Consider the following 25,451-nt stretch of genomic DNA (forward strand, 5'->3'; position numbering starts at 1 on the left):
CTCTGGAGGTACACTGTACTATTTAATTTACTTTGGTTGGTATTGTCAGACCAAATGTGATTCGATAGTATTGGTTATTTAAACATACTGACTTCAACTTTAGATCGAAGCAAATAAATACCTGTATTAATGAAATCATTGCATACACATGCTTTTAAAACCCCAGCGTATCTGGATTTCCTTTTTGCAAACTTTACAATTTTGGGCTTGGCTTTTCTACTACAGCGCTTCTAGTGTGGCGCACTTTGTTTGATCGCAGATTCCCAGTGGTGCCCCTGCAATGGCTTGTGGCAGGGCAATAACAGGCGGGCCTCCTTCCTAGGAGCCGTCATGCAGCGCGTAGTAACCTGAGAAAAAACATGTGCTTTTTTTTTTAACTCTGTTTCAGTTTGCCATCGTCTTCAAAACACCAAAGTACAGGGATGTCAATATTATAAAACCAGCGTCTGTCTTCGTCCAGCTCCGGAGAAAGTCTGACTTGGAAACCAGTGAGCCAAAGCCCTTTCTGTATTATCCAGAAATCAAAGGTAATTCGATTGGACATGTATGTGCAATGTCACAGGTCTTTTCCGTGTTGCCAGTCAAACGCAGGTTTGTATGAGCGCAGGTATTTACTGCATCTCACTTGCTCCGGAAAAGAACCGCACATTGGGGGGAGGGGAGAGGGTGTCACACGCGAGGCGATGATGGTGGTGTGTGCCAGCGTGACGTGGGTGTTTGCCGATGGCGGGCGCTGCATATCTGGGCTCTGAAGGGGAAACACCCCCCCCCCCACCTCACCACCTCTTTCGAGAGAGAACCCTCGACAAAAGAAAAGCGCAATTCTATAAAGCACGTATGGCGTATATATTGTTACCAAACTGAAAGCGTTAATCTGGTTGACCACCTGAGTCCTATAGAGGGGAGATTCAATCCCCTGGAGCTTCACCTCTTACAATGAGAATTGCCATGTTTTTTTCAGAAAGTGCTTTTGTGGAAGATAACATTTGGGTGGGTTATCTGACATTGGAAGAGAGGGGCAATGGCTAATGTATAACACTTGTGTTTTAGTTCTAACTTTTTTTTCAGTCTATTGTTACAGGTGTTTATGAAAGTTTGATTGATTTTGAATTATGGTAGGGAGAATAAAAGGTAGAGACGGAGTATTATGGAATGACCCTAGAGATTGTTTTATAGGTTTTGAACCCATTCTGGAAGACCTGATATGGAGGTTTTCTTCTTAAAAATATCAAGTATGGGCTAAGTAGTAGTGTTCCGAATACCATGTTGAAAGTAAATAACTCTTCTACTTGTACATCCGGCATTGTTAAATTGCTATCTTATTGAGTCTCCTTCCCTGCTGACCTCCTCGCAATCCCTTTACTATATAGCAGTGGCCATCTTGGTTTTATTTTTTTGACAGGAGATGGGGCACACGAAAGACGCACGCAGCTCATCTCCCATTAAAAAACATTTAAACTATTTGCGCCCTGCAAATAGCTATCACCCCCTTATCTGGTTGCTGAGCCCTCGCAGAGGCCCTCACATCACTCTGGTCAGCCTAGGGCAAGGCTGGCAGGCTTTTACCGGCCCTGTACACCCCCAGACACTGGGGTGATTGTCATATTTCTGCATGTTTTCTTCTCATTAGACATTCACAAAGTGTGAAATACAGGCATTAACTATCAATATTTCCCTCAGAACATTAGGGGAGCGCAGCTATTGGCTAATCCGCAACCTATATGAACCGATATAGCCCGGCAAGTCACCTTTGTTAATTTGGCACCTGCTGTGCAGCCAGGACTCTCAACACGGCGTCCCCTGTCATTGTGGGGGTGCCACTCTGATTCCTGACACTAGCCCTGCTCTATCTTCACCCAGGCCGCTCCTGGCAGATGTAGCCTGGGACTTCGGTCATCACTGTGCTGCCCCCCACTGCTCCTCAACTCCACCCCCAGTTACTGCTGACAGAAACAACTTAAGGCCCTTTACAGCATCACAGGCCACTGAAGCGGTCTGAGTGCAGCTGCCCCTCAAAGCCTTTTACTCACGTCGACAGCTAGAGATGCGGCCAGCCCCCACCGAATTTCCTACACGCATGCAGGCAAAGTCCTCTATCCTGAGGCCAATGCATTCTGGGGGTGGCATCTGAGGGAGGACCCTATCGGGGGAGACAACCGTCATGGCAGGGAGGTGGACGCCCTACCTGGAACATGGTAGCCCCCTTTCCACTCAGGGTGTGACACCATCCCCTTAATTTCCCAATCCTGTATGGCACACTGTAATATCAAACCAGAACATTTAGTCCGGACTGACAGCAAGGCCCTTTCATACCCTTGTAGTAGAATGACTGAGATGAAAAAAAGCACTTGAGCAATGCAGAGCACTGAAGCCAGGATGCCAGAGACATGCTCAATTTGTTGGAAGGATCTGATAGGTGCCGGGATGTTTAAAAACATCAAGCGTCAAGGAACATGGAGAACCACTACCCCCGACGCGGGTCAAGAAACCGAGAAGAAGCAAGTTGCAGCAGAGAGTAACAAAGCTCCTCGAGGCACCGTCACGAGGGGCTCGGAAGCCAGAGGTTCGCCGGGTAGAGGCAGAGAGCAGAAGTTGTGGAACGAAGGCTAAGGCATTGTGAGTACCGAAGAGCCCACAAGATGCCTGCAAGAGGAGGAAGCGAGCCGCTGGGAGAATTGCAGACTGCGGAGAACGTGGCAAGGAGACAACGCTGAGCCCAGAAAGGGCAGTTGGGGCGCTGGGGCTCTTGTGGCGTACACCACACATCATTGAAGGAAAACTACATGAATTTGGTGAACCCGATAAGGGAAGCTGGGATGCCAAGGCAAATTGTGAATATAGCATTAAAGGAAAATTACATGAACTGGGAGAACCTGAGCAGGGGAGCGGAAACGCCAAGTCAATTATTGAATGAAGCAAGTGAAAGCGGGTTGAGGATCCAATGACTGAGTGAAGAAAATATAGAAGCTTGGAACTATTGCACATTAAGAAAGACCTGGCAGGAGAGTACACCAGGCAACCTGATTGCGAGTCTGGAACCTGCAACCAAATACAAGTGAGCAAGTTGAGAAAGTCCTTGCAGGAGAGTATACCAAGCAAACTGATTGCGAGTCTGGGACCTGCACCCAATTGTGTTAGGACAAGTATTTGGAAGCGAAAGAGGAGAGTGTACCAGACTAACAGATGAGAATCTGGGACTCACTCTAAAGCTTGCCAAGAAGCTGCATATAAACTGACATCATCAATAGGAGGGAGTCATCCTCTTGAGTGTGTGAAATCCAGGGGAAGGGAGTGATTCCCCCAGAGTTGGAACATGAACATTGCAATCAGGGGAAGGCAGTCATTCCCTCTGATATTGTTGGAAAACTCTGACGAGCCAAGAGAAGAGAAATAACTTCTTGGCATTCTGAATCGTGAAACTGAGGAAGAGATCAAGGGAAGAATCATACCCTTTGAAACCGTGAACTGTCAAGAGCATGAGAAACTCAGGGGAAGTGAATCATCTCCTCACACTTGTGGAACTTTGGTTGTTTATTTCTTTTTGCACCCTTTGGAACTTTATGTTGGAATTTTGGAAAAAGAGATGCAGACGAACAGTTGAAAGACTATTCCCCTTTTCACTTGATCTTGAGTTTAGAGTCTAAGGGTTAGGTTAGGTTAGGTTAGGTTAGGTTAGGATTTAGACACAGAATGGAGAACTTTACTTTGAACATTCTGACACAGACATCCTTTAGTTTTGTTGAGACAGGGAAACCCCTTCTAGAGATACTGCAAGATAGGACATTCTCCAACCCGCTTTTTACTTTAATAAAAGAATTTACCAACCACCACAATACCCTTGTGTCCGAGTCTTACTCCTAGTTCCTTACAGTACATAACAACTGGTATGGCTATGTTACTAGGTCTATAAAGCTGTGAAGAATGTTCCAAGAGCATTCTCATTGGACAATCTGTTTGTTGTACAAACCCCTATAGCCTGCAATTTGTTCAGAATGCCACATTCGAAGGTTTCGGCCAAAATGACCGAATCCAAATGACCTAACCGACCAAAAGTCAGAGAGAAGGTACCACCAAATGTTCGATCTTCTTTCGGACTTTTGGTTGGGTAGACCAGTTGGATTCGGTTTAGGACTGGGGGCTGCTGGGGTGTCCCTCCAACCCCCGCTTACTATACTGTAAGCGGGGGTTGCAAATAAAAGGCTATAAGTAGTATAGTGCGCGGGTGTTGCAGGGGACACCCCCGCAGCTGACCCGAAGGACAAAAAAAAAGGAAAGGACCCTGCACATCGGGAATGTTTAGGGGTCAACCAAACGAAGATTATTTCGAAAAAATAATCTTCTGTCATTTATCCTGCGGTAAAACAACCCCAAATTGCTTTGAAAGCTAACAGCACTGGGGAGGGTACCCACATACAATTACATGTGACCTCCTAGGAGAATGTATGTACCTACTTTATATAGTTATGTACTATGTACTATCAAGAGCCACTCATGTTCTAACATCTTTATAGACCCCACCGTCAAACTGTATTGGGCATTACAGGCCGTAAAGTTTGTTAAACAACTTTGCTGTGCTCAGGTCTTTAACTCAGTCTTTGAGCCCACAATTCCCAGTACAACAAACCCCCTACCCCTCTTCCTCCCAACCCTGACCGGGCTATGAAGATTCATTATATTCCTCTGTACATTCAGGCAGGGTTGCCATTGGGCAATCTCGATTTTCCCAACATCACTGACCTCAAACTTCTTCCAATGCTGGCGGGCCACCATTTCCCCATCCGATCTTCTCTGCTGGGATACCCAGCCTTTTGTCCTCTTCCGGCACCGCTCCTTGTATCTTGTACCTTCGCCACCAGCCTCCTTCTGTGTCCATCCATCTCCTGTTCCTCATATCGCGACCAGACCCGACTTTCATATTGGGCTACTCCCAGATTAATGCACATGCCCAGGTGACCTTTTAAATGCATTTAGGCTTCTTTGCCCTTTTCAGGGGGGGCACGTATTAATATATTAATTGTCCTCCGTCCTTGGGCAATATCTGCTTATGATGTCCCTGAACCCTTGTTAATACCCTAGATTTGCACAAGCATTAACTCGGACTTCCAGGCCATTGCAATCCTGTATAGCTGGGGGTGAGGGCTATACAATTTGATTAGAGAATGTTTTCTTTTCTCTAGAACTTCTGAAAGAGTAGAATATCGTCTCTAACCACTAGTAGTAGCCTGCATTTCATGCTTCGCTAGCTAATCAGCAAGTTTGGAATAGAGGCCCTAGCTACCTGTAAAGGCTGCTCTAAAAGCTTCACTTTGTGATGTGCACACACCAGGCATTGGCAAGAACTCATAGACTAGCTCTGTCACAGGAATTTAAAGATGATATTTCCATTTTTACTCCTGCACAACCTCTAACAGCATTAAATCCTTTAACAGCAGACTCTAATCTGTGCCAGGTGGCCTTCACCCATGTTACAGGCCCTTACCGTCTGCTCAGGACCACTAACTTTGGCAGTGGTCACCTAGCTGACAATAGAGCCATCTCATGCAGGCTTTAATGCTTTAGAAGAAGCCTGAAATCCTTGCTTCTTTTTTGTCTTTTTCATTGTTTTATGATCTGTAACCAATCAGTGAGCTTGGAATGCATGCCCTAACTGCCGACAGGGCTCTAACACTTCAGAAACAACTTTTGTAAATGAAATTTTTCAAAAAAGGTAGCAGGCGCCCCTCTCCAGAAAGAACATGGCATGATAACCTGTTCTGTGTTTTTTTTCCCACTTTGAGAGTTTGCAGACATCGCTTTTTGCTCACTTTACTTTTCACAGATGGGAAGTATGCATTTGCATATCAGTCTTTGTCCCTCCCACATGGGCAGTCCAGCACCGAAATGCTATGGCAATTCCCTTCTGAATAAGATTACCAACAGCAACCCCATACACGTGTTTCAGCCTTGTTAGGCCTCATCTGTGAGGTGGACCTTTGCCTCTCTGAGCACAGTGAGCAGGGAGTCCACGTCTGGGTTCCCCTAGGTAACGTAGGGTGACCAACCCCAAGTTCCTTGCAAATATTTTTCAAAAAAGATAGCAAGCGCCCCTCTCCAGAAAGAACATGGCATGATAACATGTTCTGTAGTTTTTTTCCACTTTGAGAGTTTGCAGTCTTGGTCCTATGCCCTCAAAGGATCTCCTTCTTTGCTTGTGTATCGATCGGTTCTGTGGGTAAATTTGAAGTATCTTTTTATCTACTCGTTCTTCTGGGTGGGACAGTTTCCAGTTCTCTGAGTTTGATCTTTTCTTTCTCCTCTTCATGGGTCCCAATCAGACAGTAACTGGTTCTGTGGTGCATGTTGCACCATGAACATACCCACTTGTTTGGTTAGTCCAAAAGGCTTCTGACTGTCAGGCTTTTCTTTATGGAGCCTTTTCCCCCTTGCAAGATATCTCATTTTTTTCTATTCGGTTAAGGTCTCTTATTTCCCTTTTCCTTTAAGCCTCTAGCTTCTCATGAGAAACAAGTCTTCGCATCTGTAGGACCTGAGTTGACTGTTCCCTCTTCTGTCATAGGGTCAGTACTCGGGCGGCTCAGGATCTGGGCCACTGCTTGATCTGCAGTATCAATTTCCTTGTGGCCCAAGACTTTGGTTCCATCTGGGATTAAGTTCAGGCAATCCCAAGTGCTCTAGTATAACCCACTGCTTGCAAAATATCCCCACTTGTCCAGTTTTTCTGCAAGGTGTATACTCATTTGGGGTCCCTTCTAGCCAGGTGGCCCCTCTCCCTGGACCAGGTGGCTTCTTCTTTCCCTGGATCAATGCATCAAGCTGCTTCCAGGTTGAGCCTTCTCTTTTCTTGTGATTTGCTCTAGTCACACCTCTAATCTCCTTTTTTCTTTAGGGCCTCTGCTTCCCCCAGATCAGGATTGGTCATGAGATGGCACACCAACCTTGTTTGCGGCAGGTGTAGCATAGCAGTACAGTTTATCAGGATGGTGTGAGATGATTTCTGGGTTTCTCAAAGCAGGATAGTTCTTCTGACCCTTTCCCAGTCTATTTGATCTTGCTGGGGTTTCAAGTGGAAACTTCTCTACCTGCAGCCTGCTGTGGAATCATTGCAGGTTGGTGGTCTCCCAGGATGAAATGGACCTCAGCTCCTTGGATCTTGCATGTTGGTCATCAACTTCCCATATTAGTTAAGTCCTCCTCAGCATTTTCTCATTCCCGTTGCTTTTTCCTCTATCTTTCATCCCTTGATTGGTGAACAATTGCAATGAGGCTGGGATTCTTGTAGGCTAAAAACCCTCATGGGCTTTTACCCATTGGTCGGCTTCAGCCCTGTGCATAATGGTGTAGGTTAGGTGGTTACTTCTCAGCATCCAGTCCTTCAGGTCTTTGCATATTGGTACCTCCTTCTTGCCCTTCTCATCCAAGAGGATCAGACAAGTATGTGGTTCCTGGATGGTCAGGCACAGATTACACCAGTTACACACCTTCATTTTAGAAAAATATTCTTGGTCGCTCTTTAAGAGTCTGGGTTTCCAAATAAGGTGGCTAGACTAAACTTGCTAATAGAGTAGGTCATTAAATTAGGCAATGGCTTGAATCAGATGTATTAGCCACTTGTGGTAAGGTCAAGCAGTGACACACATGGCACTGACATCTGGTGGTTTACACAGAAGGGTTTTATTGATAGACAAAAGGTGATTAGGGGTTGGATAAGCACCTATGGGCTCTAGGGGTAGAATTACAACTAATAGGGATTGTCCTAAAGTCGATTGCATATCAGTGCTCTGGGGGGCACATCAGGTAGCAGCCGGAACCTGGTGTCCTCACTACAAATAGGCTAACATGGTGAAGTTGCTAAACACCCATACACAATGACATATTAAGTTAGCCATCCTACAAAAACAGGAGTTTGCTAAAACAAGCCATCAATGGTCACATTGAAACCTCCCACCATCACTCCCTCCTTTCCACTCTACAAGTATAGTCATCTGTCAGTCAGAAGGAGTCAATCTCACTAATTGACCTTCAATGTCCACAGATCAGCATTGACTGTTCTCAATCCAATACACGAACACTCTTCCTCTTGAAAGATCATACTGCTTCTCAGTGAGCCCTACAATGCAGATGTTGAACTATTTGTTGTTGTATGTATCAGGGCTCCTTCCTCACATCTAAGCAGAGCAACGCCCTTGTGTTTGGAATTTTAAAAATCCTTATCCAAGAATATATCAGTGAGACCTTTTACAGAGTCCTTGCCCTTTTAGCCTGCCCCTTCCCTATTCTCACTGAACAGAATCCTCTGAGGCCAACTGTCAAAATGCTTTACCCTCATAGGTTATGGCAATCTTCCTACATCCTTCCAGGTTACCTTTGTGTATAAGGTTCAGCTCTTCCCTCTACTGGGATACATACTACAATGCAAATCTCCTCAGCTGACCAACGAGACAGCACAGAGACATGGTCATGTCTTTGATAGACAGGAAAAAGAAAACAGGAACCTGAAGTAAAAAAAAAACACAGGAATGACATGCAGACATAAAGCCCAGACGCCCAATTTAAATAAGAGGCTAGACTTTCCAATGTATCTTTTAAGAGAAACTCAAGTTTCACAGTGAGGATCAACCGAACTGTATGCTATGTCATACATTTTCTGTAGCACCTCTGATCTGCTATGGACACTTGACTCTTAACAGCCAGAAGGGTAAATTAGGTTAACATCAGACCATAATACTTATATTTATTTATTTACATTTTTATAAGACACAACTTTTACCGTAGGGTTTCTTGGGTATACTTCTTTTCCAAACCCCTCTAGTCCACAATGATAAGTACTTTCAAAAATCTTTTCTATTGCCTCTCTCCTTTGAATAGTTAGAACATACATTTATAAACATTTGCAGGGTTCGAAATCGCAGGGAGCTGGGAGCTATTTAGCTCCTGCTTGTAGCCTAGAAGTGCCTGGTTATCTTGACACCAACAGCTACCAGGAGCTACCTTTGGTTTCACTTTCCAACTGATACCAAACAAACATATATATATGTAACATTAATTCTGTGCATTTGGGACGAGCTATAATTTACATAAGGACACATCTATATGAAATTAAAGCATAAGCGGCCATACAGAATGGACAAAATATTCCTTTAGATTTGCAGAACCCTATGTACTAGCTCCTCTTTCTCAAGTGGTAGCTCCTGCTCACTGCTTATTGCCGGCTACCCAGGAGCTGCATTTAGCTCCTGCTTATGCAATCTTAATTTCGATCCCTGCATGTGTGTAGGTGCTATTTTAGAAGGGCATACATTCAAACTTCACCTTTTAGTTGAGAGGCATCTGTTACAATAAACTAGTCTGTGGAATTTTGAATGAAGGGAAGGTATGCCTACTGAGGATGCATTGATAATGAAGCCTGCAATCATGTAATACCAGATGTTGTGTCTGAATTTGTGGCACGGGGCATGTGTGACGTCATTAATCCAAGATGGCAGCCCTTACAGGTACCAATCTCGTTTTTGATCTGTAACAGTTTTTATGGTGGTTCTATGAAAAATTTGCTCAGTAGGTTTTTTGGTAAACATGATCAAAGGAGTTGAAAAATTCATGTAAAGAATTTTAGTATATCTTTTACAGTTTCCAAGATATAGCCTTTTAAGTTATTGCTACTCCATGCAAACCTTCGACTGTATGCTCACTAAATTAGAACGTTTGGAATAATGTGCAACTTTCTTGTTGAAATATGCTATTTATTAAAACTACAATAGCTATTTACATTTGAAGAGAGAAATTAAGGTTATACAGGTCATCTTCTGCATCCCATAGTTCATTTTCGTCATCTACAAAATCGTTGTTATCGCAGAGTTCTTTGTTGCCACTGCACTTACACAGTTCTGTGCAGCTTAGTGATTGCGCTCGGCATTTGCAGCACACCGTCCTTTGAATCATGCAAACCATATCAGCTGTATGATTGATTTCAGTGTACATGGAAGCGTACACATATTAGGAGAATATTGATTATCTGCCTTCTTCCATGCAAATTGTGATGCGTTTGGGAGATTCGGGTGTTGTTGATCAGCGCGTCACCACTCCATCACCTGGTTATGAGTCCTTAAAATGTATGGTATTAGAGAGGATCTAGTTGGTGGCAGATTTTCACTTTGCATCTCTTTTTTTGTGAACATCCACCAACACATTCGTCCAATGTCCACAATCTTTGTTTCTGGCGACTAGACATGACAACTGAATCGCTCTAACAATCGTCCATCTTCTTTCTTAAATTCTTCTACACACCCAAGTCTCCCCAAAGCTTCAAGGATTTCTTTTTCTGAAGTCTTGAGAACTTTCCAGAAAGATAGTTTTCCTTTCTTTGTAAAGCACCCAGTAACATCACACCCTGAAAGAGCATGAAGGCCTAGTAATGCCTGCACATTTGTAGGCCCTTAGAAGGAGCATACATGTTTGAAATCTATACATTTTCCATTAGGCCCAACTCCTGTGGCAAACATGCTGTCAGATGGTATAAACAGTGACCACCACAGTGAAAGGACAAAAACATCGGTATCAGTAAAAAATATGTGGGGGGTAGTAGCATGACAACGAGATACACAAATGTAGTGAAACATTTTGTTTTTGTGTCTGCCTCCTCATGTGTGTTTTCAATGTCTCCAAAATAATTTCCATCTGACGACTTCACTTAATTTCTCCAAGTGACTACCAGGCTTCTTTTAATCATCCTCTGTGCATGCTGAATTGCTTCATTTGAGAGATAAGCTGTTAACTCATCTTTAGTTTTAGAATTCAATAAGATGGTTCTTCTCATGGAATAATTTTCAATATTTGTAGAATCCTATGATTTTGAACTGAACGGGTGTTGCTTTTCCTGCTCCTTTCCTTTGCACAGAGTTATTGAGTGAATTTTCTAAGTAGGCATCATATACTAAATGTTTTTCATCATATTTGAGCAGATAAGGTTCTATTTTCTTAATGAATGTAATTGCAATGTCATGGCATATCTTCACATATGAAGGTTTCTGCAGTGCTTGCAATTCTTTCATTCTGTCAAATACATTCTGCTGAATGTTTGCTCTGGTACTAGTATTCTGTCCTCTGCAACAAATGAAGAGACCTCTGTCATGTTGTTAGAAACCACTATGTGTTGTTCCTGTTCCAGTATCTTCTTCAGCTTGATTCTGTTTGCAGATAAAATAATTTTACCATCTAGGTGGAACATTGAAAGAGGTATTGCAGAGAATTTGTCATTACTCAAGCATTCCTGTAGATTGATGTCAGTTTGACTTTGTGAAGTGATCAGCAAAGGTGTGAAGAAAGAACGATCTGCCTTCAACTTCACTATGGTGTCTGATACATTTGTCTTAACAACTTTGCGTGCACTTCTATACAGCTGAAGGTTCTCTTTCTTCATTGGTGCCCACAGGCTACAACTGATTCAATCTGGTCTTCTTTAAAGCTGTTGTACATTTGGCAACCTTGTTCTATCATTCTTGATGTGTCGTAAATTTTTCCATCAAAAACTGCCTTTTTGAAATGTTGATGAGTTACTTTCTATCCTTATTCACAGGATTAGTCAATGTCATAATCGAATTGTAGATCTGTTGAACATCTTCCTTTTGGTGTGTTGATTTGGATGCTGTAACATGGTGATGTTTTGACCATTCATAATCTGTGATTCCTACTATTTATTTCGCTTCTGCAGACAGCCTTGGCAGCTCAGGAGATTCTAAAAATAATTGTGCTAGACCCTGTTTCTTTTGAGTAATATTAACTGCACCACCAAGTACTTTCATTGCCCTGTTTTGATGTTCCAGAGCTTCATCTGAACCTGAAGCACAAAAGGGTACTTTTCTCTTGCTTACTACCCAATTGCATTTCTGAAACTCGCCCTACAAGTCCGGGTGTTTGCTTTCAAGCTGTTTGATTTCTGCTAAGTACCATGCTATACTACTTGCATAGTTTATCAAATCAATGGCAAAAAAATATTTAACAAACTCTTCAAGTGATGCAAAGTGTAAATCCCAGTTTACGGTTTGGAAGAATCTGATAAGTAAAAGCATTGTGTCTGCCATATAAATGTACTGAAGAGCAACTCTGAGTGTTGGTTTTTCTTGAGATTCTTTAGCCTCAAATGCTTCAATTTTGGCCACTGCATTCAAATTTGTCAGTACTGTCACAACGTAATTATGGACTGATTTTGTTTCTTGGTAATCATCCACTTGTCAACTTTTAAGTAACCTTTTAAGCTCAGGTTCCATCCTTTCCTTCATTTCAACACGCTCTTTGTATAATTCATTGATGATGCATTTAAAAAGTGCAAACTTTAGTGATGTGTGTGCTTAAACTGCTCTCCTTACGCACCTCCCTGATAGAATCTTCTACACAACATTTGCATCATAAAGTACAGTTAAAGTGGCCTCAATGCCTGTACCATCCACGAAAGAACCAATAGCTTGAAACATTGCCATTATTATATGTAGCTCACCTGGTCTAAGCATCCAGATATTTGTGAAGTCTTTTTAAGCCATAGGTAATTTTAAAATAGGATTGTAAAGGCAAAGATCCAATGTTACAACTGTTTCTGATTCTGGGTTCACAACAGATGTTAGTTTCTCCAACTTCTTCATGAATGTGAGCTGTGTTTGTGTGCTGCTTGGGCTGGCATCTTTGGGTCTGAGTACACAGACACTAGTTTCTTTAGTTGGATGATTACATATAATAGAATTGTACGCTGACCAAGTCAGAACTGTAGTGAGTGGTCCTGACTCTGTCTCACATTCATTAGTCTCGGTTTGTTCTGTGAGATTGCAATGTGTGTATACAACAACTCTTATGAAAACATTCTTGAAAATCACTCAATGGCAAGACTTCTGCCATCCTCCAAAGTAGGCCCTCAAGCCTGTTGGAATTTAAAATAACCTTATTCCTTTCAGTATAATAAGTGATTTGCCTGCTTATAGGATTCTTTGGTCTACACCCTTTGGGAATGTAGCAAGACGTGACCTCAGACAGGGACTGAGGAATATTTTGCAGTGATCAAAGTGATGATGGTCCTGAGATTCCAATTGGGCTCAGGGCCTTCGCCTCCTGATAGACCACCATAACTGTACCGTGCAAAGTTTCTTTACCAAACAGAGTATCCTCGAGGAAGTCAATGTTGCCAATAGCACAATAGACAAATCTGCCTTTGAGCAACTCTGAGGTAACATAAGATCTTCTACACTCATCCATGCGTTATATTACCTCTGTAGCTATCTGTGTCTCAAACCGAAAGACTCTGGCGTAATCTGTAGGAGCTCCCATGCTATGCAGAAATAATTGAATGATGAATTTGCTGCATGTAGCTGTGTGCATTGTAAGCCCAACTGCCACTTGCAAGAGCATATAGAGGGTATGCCATGCAGTAGAAGTGCTTGCATAGGAAGCTTAACGTGGTGATAACATTTCATATATAAACATCTGTAACAATGTATGAGTCCTGTTCATTACAGTGGTATCCCGCTTTTCTGAATTACTTTTCATATCCATCTGTCCTTGACAGCACCACTTGTAAAAAAGAAAAACTTCCTTTAGAACAACATTTGCCAAATTAACTTCAAAACTTCCAGTGAATTTTCTTTTTTCACAAGTTAGTACGGATCCCATAAAATCGTAGCAGCTTCATGAAGTGTTCTCATATTTTTCTCAATATCCTAAAATTCTTCTTCTGCATGAGAGCAACATCTGCTGTTACTTTCAGTGAGACTTGTTGTGGTTCATTTACCTTTTTGGGATTTATTTATTTATTACATTTGTTACTCGCCCAGACCCGAGGGTATCACGGCAAAATTTCAGGTGAGTTCTTGCATTTTTATACAGTGTTACAGTTACAATCATATAAAACATATTTTATACAAAATCACAAATAAAGTCATGTGATCAAATTTCTTATGCTAAGTTACAATCGGTCGAAGTAGCAGGTCACAATTTATTTAAACACGAGTTGCAGATCTAGAGGTGACCCCTGGAGATACATGATAGCCATGGGGACTACATATAGTGTTTTGTTCAAAGAAAAGGAGGTAAACCAGAAGCGTTCTAGTACTGGGGTAGAGTGGGACTGGTTGAAATTAATATTTGTTGCATAGGCAAGTTTTCAGCGCTTTTTTGAATCTTAGTAGGGAGTCCTCGTTGTTTTTGCTAAGGATGCCAGGGCGATGGGGCTAGGACTTTGAAACTACTAATAATAATGCCAATACATTCAATCTCTTCTTCTATGAAACCTTTGATTTGTTTTCTTGTTTTCATCTGTCCTTCTAAACCATTGTTAGCTGGAATTTTCCTGTACAGCTTTTCAATTTCCTCCATTGTGGTTACGTTGCTTTCAAGGAGAAAATCACTGATTGAAGAGACAAATTAGACATTTGTTGTTTCGTAAAACAGTGAATTTGGCTGCATTGTTCCGCTTAATGTTGGCTTGAATTTTAAGACATTCACTGCATGTGTGTTCCAAAATAGCTTGTAATATGTAATTTCCCTTGCGTGAGGGTCTCTGGATCTGTACAATCGCTAAGAAGAATCTTCAATGTGTCATTGTTAGACAATTCTACTGCTCTCTTCAACCGGATGCCAGCTGAGTCAGTTCCTATCAAATATAATTGACTTCTTTTTTCCTTCTTTATTGGAAAGAAGCATTTATTTCTGTCGTACATAAGTATTCCTGATCTTGCATTGTAGCTTTGTTCTACTTCTTCCTCTTCTTCATGGCTGGAGATAGGCAGCTTTGGTTCACATAACTGCTCTCCATACAATCTTTTGCTTCAATCCATGTTTGTCTTATGCGTACATTGTTTGTAGCATTCCGAATGCCATGATGCTTTTTCATTTTGCAGATTTTCAGGTGTTAAGTTACCTAATCGTAGACTTATGTTCAAGTATTCATTATTGTTCGACTCAGCTCTTTTCTTAATATACTCCTTAACATTTTCATAACATTTTGGATTACCCAGGGGAGATTTCTTTTTGTTGAAATAAGATGCACAAGGAAAAGTCCGTAATCTGTTTTCTTTTTTTGGCTGATGGTGGAAGTTCTACTTAAATGGCTTTTGATATCTGGAGGCATCAATATTTAGAAAAAAATGATTTTACTGGAAGAATCAAATTTCATGCTTCAACTGCTCTTAAATAATTTTCAAATGTTCTTGCCAATTACCAGAACCCATAACAGAATAGAAGGAACAGAAACTATTAAAAAACAATAAGAAATATCAAATACTTTTAAAGACCTTCTTTATTCAGTTTTTATGGTGAACAAAAAAGTTCCTTTGAACATATTTCATGGGATAATTCTGAGAGGAGTTATAGATCAAATTATGATTAATAAATTGTAGCGGTGGCCATCTTGGATAAATGATGTCACAAAGGCCCTCTGCCACAAATTCAGACAAAACTCCTGGTAATACATGATTATATTCTTCATCTGCAGTGCACCCCCGGTATTCGACGCCCGGGGCCCCCAGATTGGAAAGTTTGGGGAAAATCTGTAAAAAAAAGTTATTTATAAAACAAAAAAAGCAATTTCGCCCTACTTCCAATTCATTTTCCCATAGACAAAAAAGGTCAATTTCTCCTCGACCACACTCAAAACCGCTGGACATGTATGAAACAACTTGGGCATCACCAACATAATAGATACCGCTAGTCAACCCCCTGACTCCTAGCTAACTGCCTAGGTCTAGACAGACGCCACCTTTAAATGGGGCTCTGCCTTATTTTGTAAATAATCTGTATGACTGTATTCTCTTCTTCCTTTGCATGTTTATAGTCCCTGCAACAATGCTTATGTCTGTACTCTCTTTTCTATTATGTATGTTTAATAGTACTTGCAACAATGCCTTATTCCGTAACTATGTCCACCTGTTTGTAGATAATTTTTTAACTATTGCATATAACTCAACACTGCCAAGATGTCTGTAACCACGCTGTGATACCCCAGGGTCTGGGCGTGTAACAAATGTAATAAATAAATAAATAAATGAGGCGTTGACTCGCAATCTTTTAATGGTTTGGGGTTATTCCCTTCTCCAAAATAAATAGCTAGATCTGATACTGTGAGTAGCTGGGTGTTTAGGGTGTTTATAAATGAAACAGCCGCCATCTTTTTTTTTCTCAATGTGAGCGAAAGCTGCGATTATACCCCAGGTAATAGCCAAGGGTATCGGAAAAATAAAATGCAGAAAAATGCTCTTTGTAGGACAAAAAACATGCAAATCCCACCATGCTGGGGTCGGGGGGCAAGAGGACACCAAGTGAAATTTGGGAGCTTGGCTATAACCTGGAGTATAACCGTGGGTATGTGTACTGCGTACTACAGGTAGCCGTGGGTGTCTGTAGTGCACTACAGTCATACCCGCGGCTATGGGAAAAGGGTTTTAAAAAAATAAATTGGTCATTGGGATAGATACAGTGAGGTCGGGGGTGACCATGGTCAGTGACTCAGTAGTGTTTTAAAGTAAAGAGTGGGCACGACCGAATGGGCGTGATATACAGTGGGCACGGCCGGTGGCTGCAAGTGTTTTAAAATATACAGTGTGCACGGCGTGATAAACATCTATGGAATAACAAAACCCAAGAAATTCAATTAAAAACCTTAGTTAGAGATCATTTAAGGTGTGAAACATATCTCAGAACAGGCTTAGCTCAGCGTATTCCCATTGCAAAGCCCAAGAGCACAAATATATTCGAAGAGAAGAGATTCACAATGCCATACAAAGTGGCATTACAGGAGATACAGTATTATAGGGGAAATCAACGAGAAAGCGCTGAGTTAAGCAAACTTTCAAGGGTTTCGTTATGCTATGATATATGTAATTCTGTCTTTTTTTCTAACATACCTGATGTCATATCATTTGTTATCAATATCTGCTCTTTAGCTACGCAACATCAGTTTTATCAAGTATTTCTTCTTTTTTGTGTCCACTAGATAAGAAGGGATTTGTAATGGTGCACTGTGAAAGAGTGAGGTGGGGTTAATGGGAAACTGTGATGAGAAAGACTGAAGTTGTGTAGTTGGGGACCGTGACAAAGAACAGTGAGGTAGTTAGGAACTGTGACAAGGAAGAGTGAGGTGGGATAGTTGGGTACTGTGATGAGGAATATTGATGATGAACATTATTCACATGTAGTGGAAACCCTACTCTTAACGTGAAATTCGTGCTTTCTGGTTGTTATGTCAACTTTCATCATGCATCACTAATCTAGATCTCATACCCCTACAACCCGCTAACTAATCCTAGTACTTTATTGGATCGCTAATTCCATATAGAAAAAAAAAGTGCACATCAGAATTATTTATACATATAAATATTCGTCATTTTCTTTAGTCACTCATCTCTAATCACATGTGCATCAGTTTCATACATTGTTTAAATATTTCTGGCCAGGCAATCTCCTGTTCCCACCATCCCATATAAGATTGCCTGGTCAAAGGCATATGAAGAATATCTGGGACAGATAGTCTCATGGTACAGGTACATTGATGATCTGTTCCTTGTTTGGAGGGCAACAGAGGAATCGCTAATGAAATATGTTGCCCTCCTGAACACTAACGATTTAAATTTTAAATTGTCTTATACCAGCAGTCACAATTCATTGGTGTTTTTAGATGTTGAATTGTTTATACTGGACAGTAAGATGTATCACAGCATCTAATGCGATCCTGCATGGGAAAAGCCATCATCCCAAATCCCTGATCAAAAGTATCCCATATGGCGAGATGATCAGAGCCAAGAGAAACTGTTCTTTGGATGAGGACTTTCAAAAAGAAGCAAGTAAAATGGGAGCACGCGTACTAGAAAGAAGTTATTCAAGACAAAGTGTCACTGATGCCTATAATAAGACTGTAAAACTAAATAGAGTGGATCTTTTGCAGACTAAAAAGAAAAATCACGCAATATAGTCCACAGTCTCAACATATTAGAGACATATTCCAAAAACATTGGTCAATTTTGAAAGCAGACAAATGATCTTATTCAAGTTCTGGGACCCTTTCCTCAATTTACATTCTCCAAATATAAATCTTTGAAAGATCTGATCCCACCAAGTATGTTGAAACCAATTAGTCCATGGGAAAATTGGCTACAAAGATCGCCCTATAAAAAAGGTTTTGATAAATGTAATGAATGCAAAATGTGCAAATATGTAGAACACCAGTGGTTGAATATGGGAAGAAACATCAAACAAGATGTTATATCACTCATAATATCAATTGTTTAACTAGATATGTAATATATGTCATCAGATGTCCTTGTGCTAAATTATACATAGGATCTACCATTCACCAATTGAAGGTTCGCATTTTACAATACTATCAAGCAATTTTGACTAAAGAGGAGAACTACCACTTAGCGGTACACTTTGCAGAAAAACATAATAGTGATGCTACAATTATCAAATTCTTCACATTAGCACATGTTCCTGAACTGATTAGGAAAGGCAACAGAGAGCAGAGATTGCATAGGCTGGAGTCCAAATTAATATATTTTTTTTACTTTTTATTGTTTTATTAACAACACAGCAACTTTACCAACATGTAGGACATTCACATGTATGCTTCACATAATTATTTTCACATGTTTTGCATCATAGTCCTCCCCCTCCTGCCCCCTTAACTCGAGCCCTTACTTCAATACCTCAAAATTCGTTCCTCAGGGTTTATCCCCCGCTTTGTTCTCAAGCGTATCATCTTTGCTAAATTCAGCCTAAGGGAGTCCCACCATCGTTGTCACAAGTTGTCTCCACTCTATCAGGGGTCCCACCTCCTCCTCCTCTCTCTACCCTTCCCACCATGCCGCCATCTCCGCCCATTTCAGGAGGTCGGCCCACCACACCTCTATTTTGGGTCTTTGGGCTGCCTTCCAGCCCATTGCAATTCTCTGTTTGGCCAAGATGTAAGCTAAATCTTTCATCTTACTGATGTGCTTCAGGTTGCGTGGTCTGATAAAACCCCCCAGCATGTATGCCCATACTGACTCCACCTCCAACTGAATCCTCTTTTGGGACAGACGTTGTTTGACCTCAATCCAGAATCTGCCCACTTCTGGGCATGCCCAGAACATGTGTATCATCCCGGCATCCACCTTCCCACACCTTGGGCACTTCTGTATCACTGAGCTTCCAAACCTGGCAATTCTACTAGGGGTCATATATGCCCTGTGGGTGACGTATAACTGGATCTGCTGTAGCCTCGCATTCCGGGACACCTTCTTATGATACCTCTGGGCCCTCTCCCATTGTCCGTCTAGCAAAGGTTCTCCCGCCTCCTCCTCCCAGTCCCGCCTCAGTTGGAGCAACTCCTTGCCCACCCTGGTCATCAATAATTTGGCGCCCTCCGAAATATCGTACATCGTCTCAATGATTGTATCGGGTTGTTCCGCTAGTCCTACCCCAGGCCACCTTTCTCGCAGTCGCTTAATGATTCTTGTATATGTAATATATTGTCCTCTGTGTACCCCGGTGTCCTCCATTATCTTCTGGAAGTCTAGTACCTCCCCCTCTTGCCATATGTCCCCGAGAGTCGCCAGGCCCATCGGTTCACAGTATCTGCATATCACTTTTAACATTTGCATGTCCTCGCCACATAGCGCCACAAGTGGCACCTGCGGGGAGCTTGGGGTCGGATTCCCTGCTATTTGCCATGCTCTGCACCACATTTTCCGGCCCAGTTCCAGCAATCTCGCAGTACCTTGCAACTCAGATTGAGGCAGTCACACCAGTTCTCTCCGAAAGAATGGGGCGGAATCCTTGCTCAACAGTCTAGCTTTGGCCGTCTCTTCATCGAACAGCCACCTTACCACATACTGGAGCTGTCCCGCCAGGTAGTATATCTCAAAATTTGGTAGGTTTATGCCCCCCTTATCTGCAGCTTCCAAAGGGCCACCCTGTTCCTGGAATTATGCCACAGGAAGACCCTGCATAAGCTATGGAGCTTCGTGAAATAGTTTTGGGGAGCATGTATGGATGTTCGTGAAAAATTTAATTGCCTGGGCAGAACCACCATCTTGATCAGGGCCGCCCTTCCCATCATGGCCAGGAGGAACTTTGCCCAGAACCCCATACTATTCCTGATGTCTTCCACTGCCCTTTCCGTGTTGTGTATATGTTCGTCCTCGCCCATATGATATATGTTAATCCCCAAGTATCGAAATGTCCTGGTCTGCCAGGTTATCGGCAAAACAGGTAGGTTCCTATGTAGGGCCGCTCTATATCTCCACAGGGGGAACATGCTTGACTTCTTGGGATTTACTGCTATGCCCGAAAGGGTCGCATAGTGGTCCATCACTTCCAGGACATACTGTAAGTTTTCCTCTGGGAAGCGCAAGTACAGCAATACATCATCGGCGTGCAATGATATCAGGTGCAGTCCCCCCCTTCGTATGGATTCCTAGCTCCCCGTACTGTTCTCTAAAACAGATTGCTAGTGGTTCTAATGCCAGAATGTAAAGCATAGGTGACCAGGGGCAGCCCTGTCTAGTGCCCCTACCAAGCTGCCATTTATTTGAGATTATTGCGCCCGGTTTGACCCTGGCCATTGGGGAGCTGTATATCATCTTAACCCACCTCAGGTACCCTGGTCCCATCCCATATTCTTTTAGGGCCACCAACAACCACGGCCACCTCACAGAGTCAAAGGCTTTTATTGCATCCAGGGAGACTATAGCCATTTCGCCTGGGTCCTTCTCTGTCTGTTCTATAATCTGGTGCAGTCTCCTGTGGTTGTCCGTTATATTCCTGCCCAGAACATAGCCTGTTTGATCAGGGTGTATAAGTTTACCAATTACCCTTTTGAGTCTGTTTTCCAGCACTGCCATTAGAATTTTGCTGTCTTAGTTCAGCATGGATAGGGGTCTATATGACCCACAATCTGTGCTTGGCTTGCCTGTTTTTAGTAGCAGTATAATAACCGCCTCTCTCAGAGACTCCGGCAGCCTTCCTTTCTCGAACGCTTCATTGAGCATGGCCAGCAGTGGGGGGAGTACTTCCTGCTTATATGTTTTATAGAATTGACTAGCGAGCCTGTCCGACCCCGGGGCTTTGCATGTGGGTAGGTGCAGAACCACTGTCTCTAATTCCTCTATTGTAATTGGGGCGTCCAGGTTCTCCCGTTCTTCATCATTTAATTTGGGTAATCCTATATCTTCCAGTGTTTCCTGAATCTCCCGTCCCGTCTCCTCCCCCGGGTCCTCATAGAGGCGTTTATAGAAACTAAGGAAGCCCTCGTTTACTCCCTCTTGGGTGTCCCAGATCTAACCTTCCTCACCCCTTATCTCCCTGACAACTGGCATGGGTGTCTCATTTTTATATAGCCATGCTAGCAGCCTTCCTGGTTTATCTCCCCCTGTGTGTTGCCTTTCAATATATTTTTTATAATTCAATTTACATAGTCTTTCCCAGTGCTCCCTACTAGTTTGTTGTAGTAAGTTCACCTGTTCAGCATCCTCCTGTGAGGTGCCCGCCTTCTGCATCATTTCTTCCAGTTTCTTCGCTGTCTCTTGTAGCTCTCGCTCTATGCCCCCTTGGAGCCCTCTGGATTTGGAGATGGCCGCACCTCTTACCACCACTTTATACGCCTCCCATAAAGTTCCCTCTGACTGAACACTCCCTGTGTTAATGTCAAAGTACTCAATAATCTCCTCCCTTAAGTCCTCTCGGAATACCGAGTCCTGCAGGGATTCGGCTCTGAGCCTCCATGTCCGGATTCTCGCTCTGGGAGGCTGGTGTCTCCACTCCAAGACCAAGAGAGAGTGATCCGATAATACTCTCACCTTGTATTCTGAGCTTATCATTTCCCCTACGAGTCGCGAAGCAACAAAAGTATAATCCAATCTCGTGTACAGGCCACGCAGGGTGTGTAGATATCCTCTAGTCCAGAATCTCTGAACTGTAGTGCTTTCGCGGCGGGGTGGGCTTATTTAATTTATCATCCGACCTATCCATTCTAGGGTATAACGTGCAGTTAAAGTCCCCACCCCATATAATCGGGCCACTCAGATGGGGGCTAATTTTGTCATAAAGAGCCCTGAAATAAGCTGCTGTGTCTTGGTTGGGGGCATAGGTATTTATAATGCTCCCTTCTCTATTTTCCAGCAACCCACACATCAGTACCATCCTCCCATCTGGTTCCTCTGTGGCCTGCAGCATCTGGAATGGCACATGAGGTGCTACCCAGGTAACCACCCCCCTAGCATACGCAGAGTATGTCGCTCCTATGGTGGTCCCTTTCCACTTTTTCCTAACCACCTCGAGTTTCTCTCTAGTGAGGTGGGTTTCCTGTAGCAGCGCTATGTCCACTTTCAGCCTTCTCAGGTACATCATTACTTTATTCCTCTTCAGGTACTATTTAGGCCTCTCACGTTCCAGGTGACAATTCTAAGACTACCCATCGCCATGCGTGGTTTGTCCCCTTTCCCTCCCTCTTTGTTCCTCCCTCCTGTCTCGTTTGGCATGAATATGGGCTCGTACCCCTCCCAAATACAACAATAACTCCCCAACTAACCCTTGCCTCCATTACCCCCAACTATGTTCACAGCACACCTTCCCGTCCCTCCCTCCTCCTTACCCGCCCCCAACTGGTGGCCAGCTCCATCCCTGGATCTCAGGCTCCCCCGCATTTGGTCCTCACTCGGAATGCCGAGATCAGGTTCCCAGCAGGGTGTCACTGGTCTACCGGTCACCTACCTAGTCTATTTACGGGGGTGTGAGAGCAGGTTCCCTTAGGCTCCTATGTCTAGCACTATGTTCCCATGCCCCGAGGATCATATTTATATGGCCTTTATTGCGCCTATCCCAGCAGCCATAGCCCTATCTTATATTCAAGTCCCAGTGTCTGAGTCTGCTGCACCATTAGCGCTGCAGACTTCCTTCTACTTATCTGTGCCGTCTTCCTTCTGGATACCCGATTCCGGCAGACAGCTCTGTGTATCTAGCCACTCTGACGCATCCTCCGGGGTGTGAAAGAACAGTGCCCTGTTTTTGTGGTACATCTTCAGTTTTGCCGGGTATATCAACATGTATGTTTAGCCTGCTTCCCGCAGTCTTCTTTTCACCGAGCGCTAGTTCATGCGTCTTCTTTGTACCAGCAGTGTGTAATCCGGGTATGCCGTTATGTTTGCTGATGCCCTCTGTATCGTTCCACCATTCCGGAAATGCTCTAGGATTTTCTCCCTGTCTCGATAGTTCAGGATCTTGGCTATTATCGGCATCGGGGGGGCTCCTGGTGGTGGCCTCCTTGTCAGGGCCCTGTGTGCCCGTTCCACAGCGAATCCTTGGGTCAGCACCCCCACGGTTATTTCTTGCAGCAGCATTGTTTTGATGTATTCCGTGGGGTTTGGTCCCTCTGCTCCTTCCGGCAGACTAACAATGCAGACGTTATTCCTCCAGGCCCGTACCTCCGCTTCCTCCGCTCTGTTTTCTAAGTTACTCACGCGCTGTTCGAGGATGTGGATCTTTGCTTTGTGGGACGCACTTGCAGCTGTGTTCGGAGCTACTTCCTTTTCCAATTTGCCTGTGCATTCTGCTAGTGTTCTGACATCTTGTCTGAGGAGGTTCACCTCTTCCTGCACCGCACCTACTTTAAGTTCTAGTGCCGCCTTCAATTCGACCATGGCCGATTCCAGTTTGGTTTCCCATTCCAGTTTCTGGTCCGCTATTGCTTCCAGGATTTGCTGATCTTTGCTCGTGGCGTCAAGACCTGTGGTGGGGGTCCTGTCCTTGGTCCTGGCTCCTTCTGCCGTGAGCGGCGTTCTGGCATACTCATCCAGCGTTGGTTGTTTGCCCTTTGTTTTAGCCTGTTTGGAGGCCATCTTGACGTTGTCGTGCATTTCTCCACGGGCACCCTGGTTATGGCCTTCAGCTCCTCAAGATCACCTCGTAGTCAGCAGTGGCCCACGGGGGAGGCCGCAGTGGGGGTCCCCATGCCCTGTTAGTTCACGCCCAGAGTGGGTTGTGTCCTCCCAAGTACTTGAGCGCTATCACTTCCTATTGTGCTTGTGCCCTGACAGCTAATATCTAAGGTCACTTTCTGCACCCCCGGGACCCCTAGTCCTATTTGGATGTTGTTCCAGCCCTGGCTGCCCTCAGCAGAAGGTGTTACTTGCAAGGGTTAAGCTCCAGCTGGTCCCCCGCTTCAAGTTGTGCCCCGGGTTATGCGCCTCTTGTGTGCACAGGGTGGCTCTGCTGGCTGCCACCAACTTCCTCACTCTGCAGCCCTCACTGTCTCCGCCGGGGCCATCAGCTTCGGGGGGAGCGGTCACTGCACCTATGTGACCGTCCCTCATATGGCTTCCTGCGATATTCGTTTGCCCCGTGTTTGTCCGTCTGCTTGGAACTGCCCTGCAGGGCAGCGCAGGCAGGGCCCACCAAGCCTCCCCCGTGGCAGCCTCTTGTATGCGTCTTCCTGGGTTGTTTGTTCCCTTATTTGAGATCTGCGCACGCTGCGGGCGTGCAGTGCAACAAAGTATCCACCATAGACTCCTCCAGGTAGTGGCCGCATGTGCGTGTGTTCATGGGCTCAGTGGCGAGCTGTAATCAAGACGTGCGCATACTGGCAGCTAGTGCCGTGCTTTGCTCTCATGCCGCCATGTCCTCAACAATGCCCCTCCACCTCGGGAGCACCCCGATGGCTGGGTCCTCCGTGGCTTCCCCCTGCAGGGCTGGTTAGGGACGCCACTTCACGGGGCTCCCCTGTCCCCTTCACGTGTCCGCTTATCAGTGCGCCGCGCCGCCGCCGCCGGCCTTATTCCGCGCTGTTGCGCTATGCAAGCGCTGGAGAGCGGGTCCTTCCCCGCTGCATATATTTGTCAGCGCCGCCTCTCAACCTTTCGTGGGCAGCCATCCCTCGCAACAGTGGAGTCTCGAGGGCGGTGTGCTTAGGAGTCTATCCCGCTGTGTTTCAAGGTCGGCTCCACTCCTCGGTGTCCGCAAACGCTGGCTCACCAGCGCCCATGCCTGCTGTGCGAGGACCCCTCACCTCCCCTCTGCCATTTTGTGTCGCCTTTCTTGCGACAACGGCAGTGTTCAAAACTCCGGCCCCACGGGTCTCCCGGTCTCCAGGAGTTCACCAAACCTGTGCACCACCTTCAGAGATTGCCTGGAAAAATGAGACCGGCTACACACATCTTTTCTGCCTGAACATAGAGAGAGGGTTCAGAGTCTCATCATAACATCAGGTTTTTGTGCAGTGATTCATGGCAGAGTCCACCTGCTCCAAAGCACTGTGATAAGTGCCGTTATTACCCAATGTGATGGTCCTCAGTGTATCAAACCAAGTGCTGAGTTAGCCCTGTAGTGCTTCGAACTTCTGTCTACAGTTGCACACAGAAGTCCGAGACAAGGAGCTGACTCTCTGGGCTATATTAATGGCATAAGATATTTAAACCATATTTATCTTCTTTACAATGAGTATGCAAGTAGAC

The 25,451-nt window shown here is 44.1% G+C and overlaps 1 protein-coding gene across 1 annotated transcript in view; it reads left to right on the forward strand.

Moving 5' to 3' along the window:
- Positions 1–25,451, forward strand: part of NFKB1 (nuclear factor kappa B subunit 1) — an 887,546-nt gene that overhangs the window by 690,742 nt on the left and 171,353 nt on the right. Inside the window, exon 11 of the mRNA XM_069630690.1 lies at positions 389–527. Coding sequence (XP_069486791.1) covers positions 389–527 — 139 coding nt within the window. The remainder of the gene's footprint in view (positions 1–388; positions 528–25,451) is intronic.

The sequence above is a fragment of the Ambystoma mexicanum genome, chromosome 6q (assembly GCF_040938575.1).
Source record: "Ambystoma mexicanum isolate Mex_15411 chromosome 6q, UKY_AmexF1_1, whole genome shotgun sequence".
In the NCBI taxonomy this organism is placed as follows: domain Eukaryota; kingdom Metazoa; phylum Chordata; class Amphibia; order Caudata; family Ambystomatidae; genus Ambystoma; species Ambystoma mexicanum.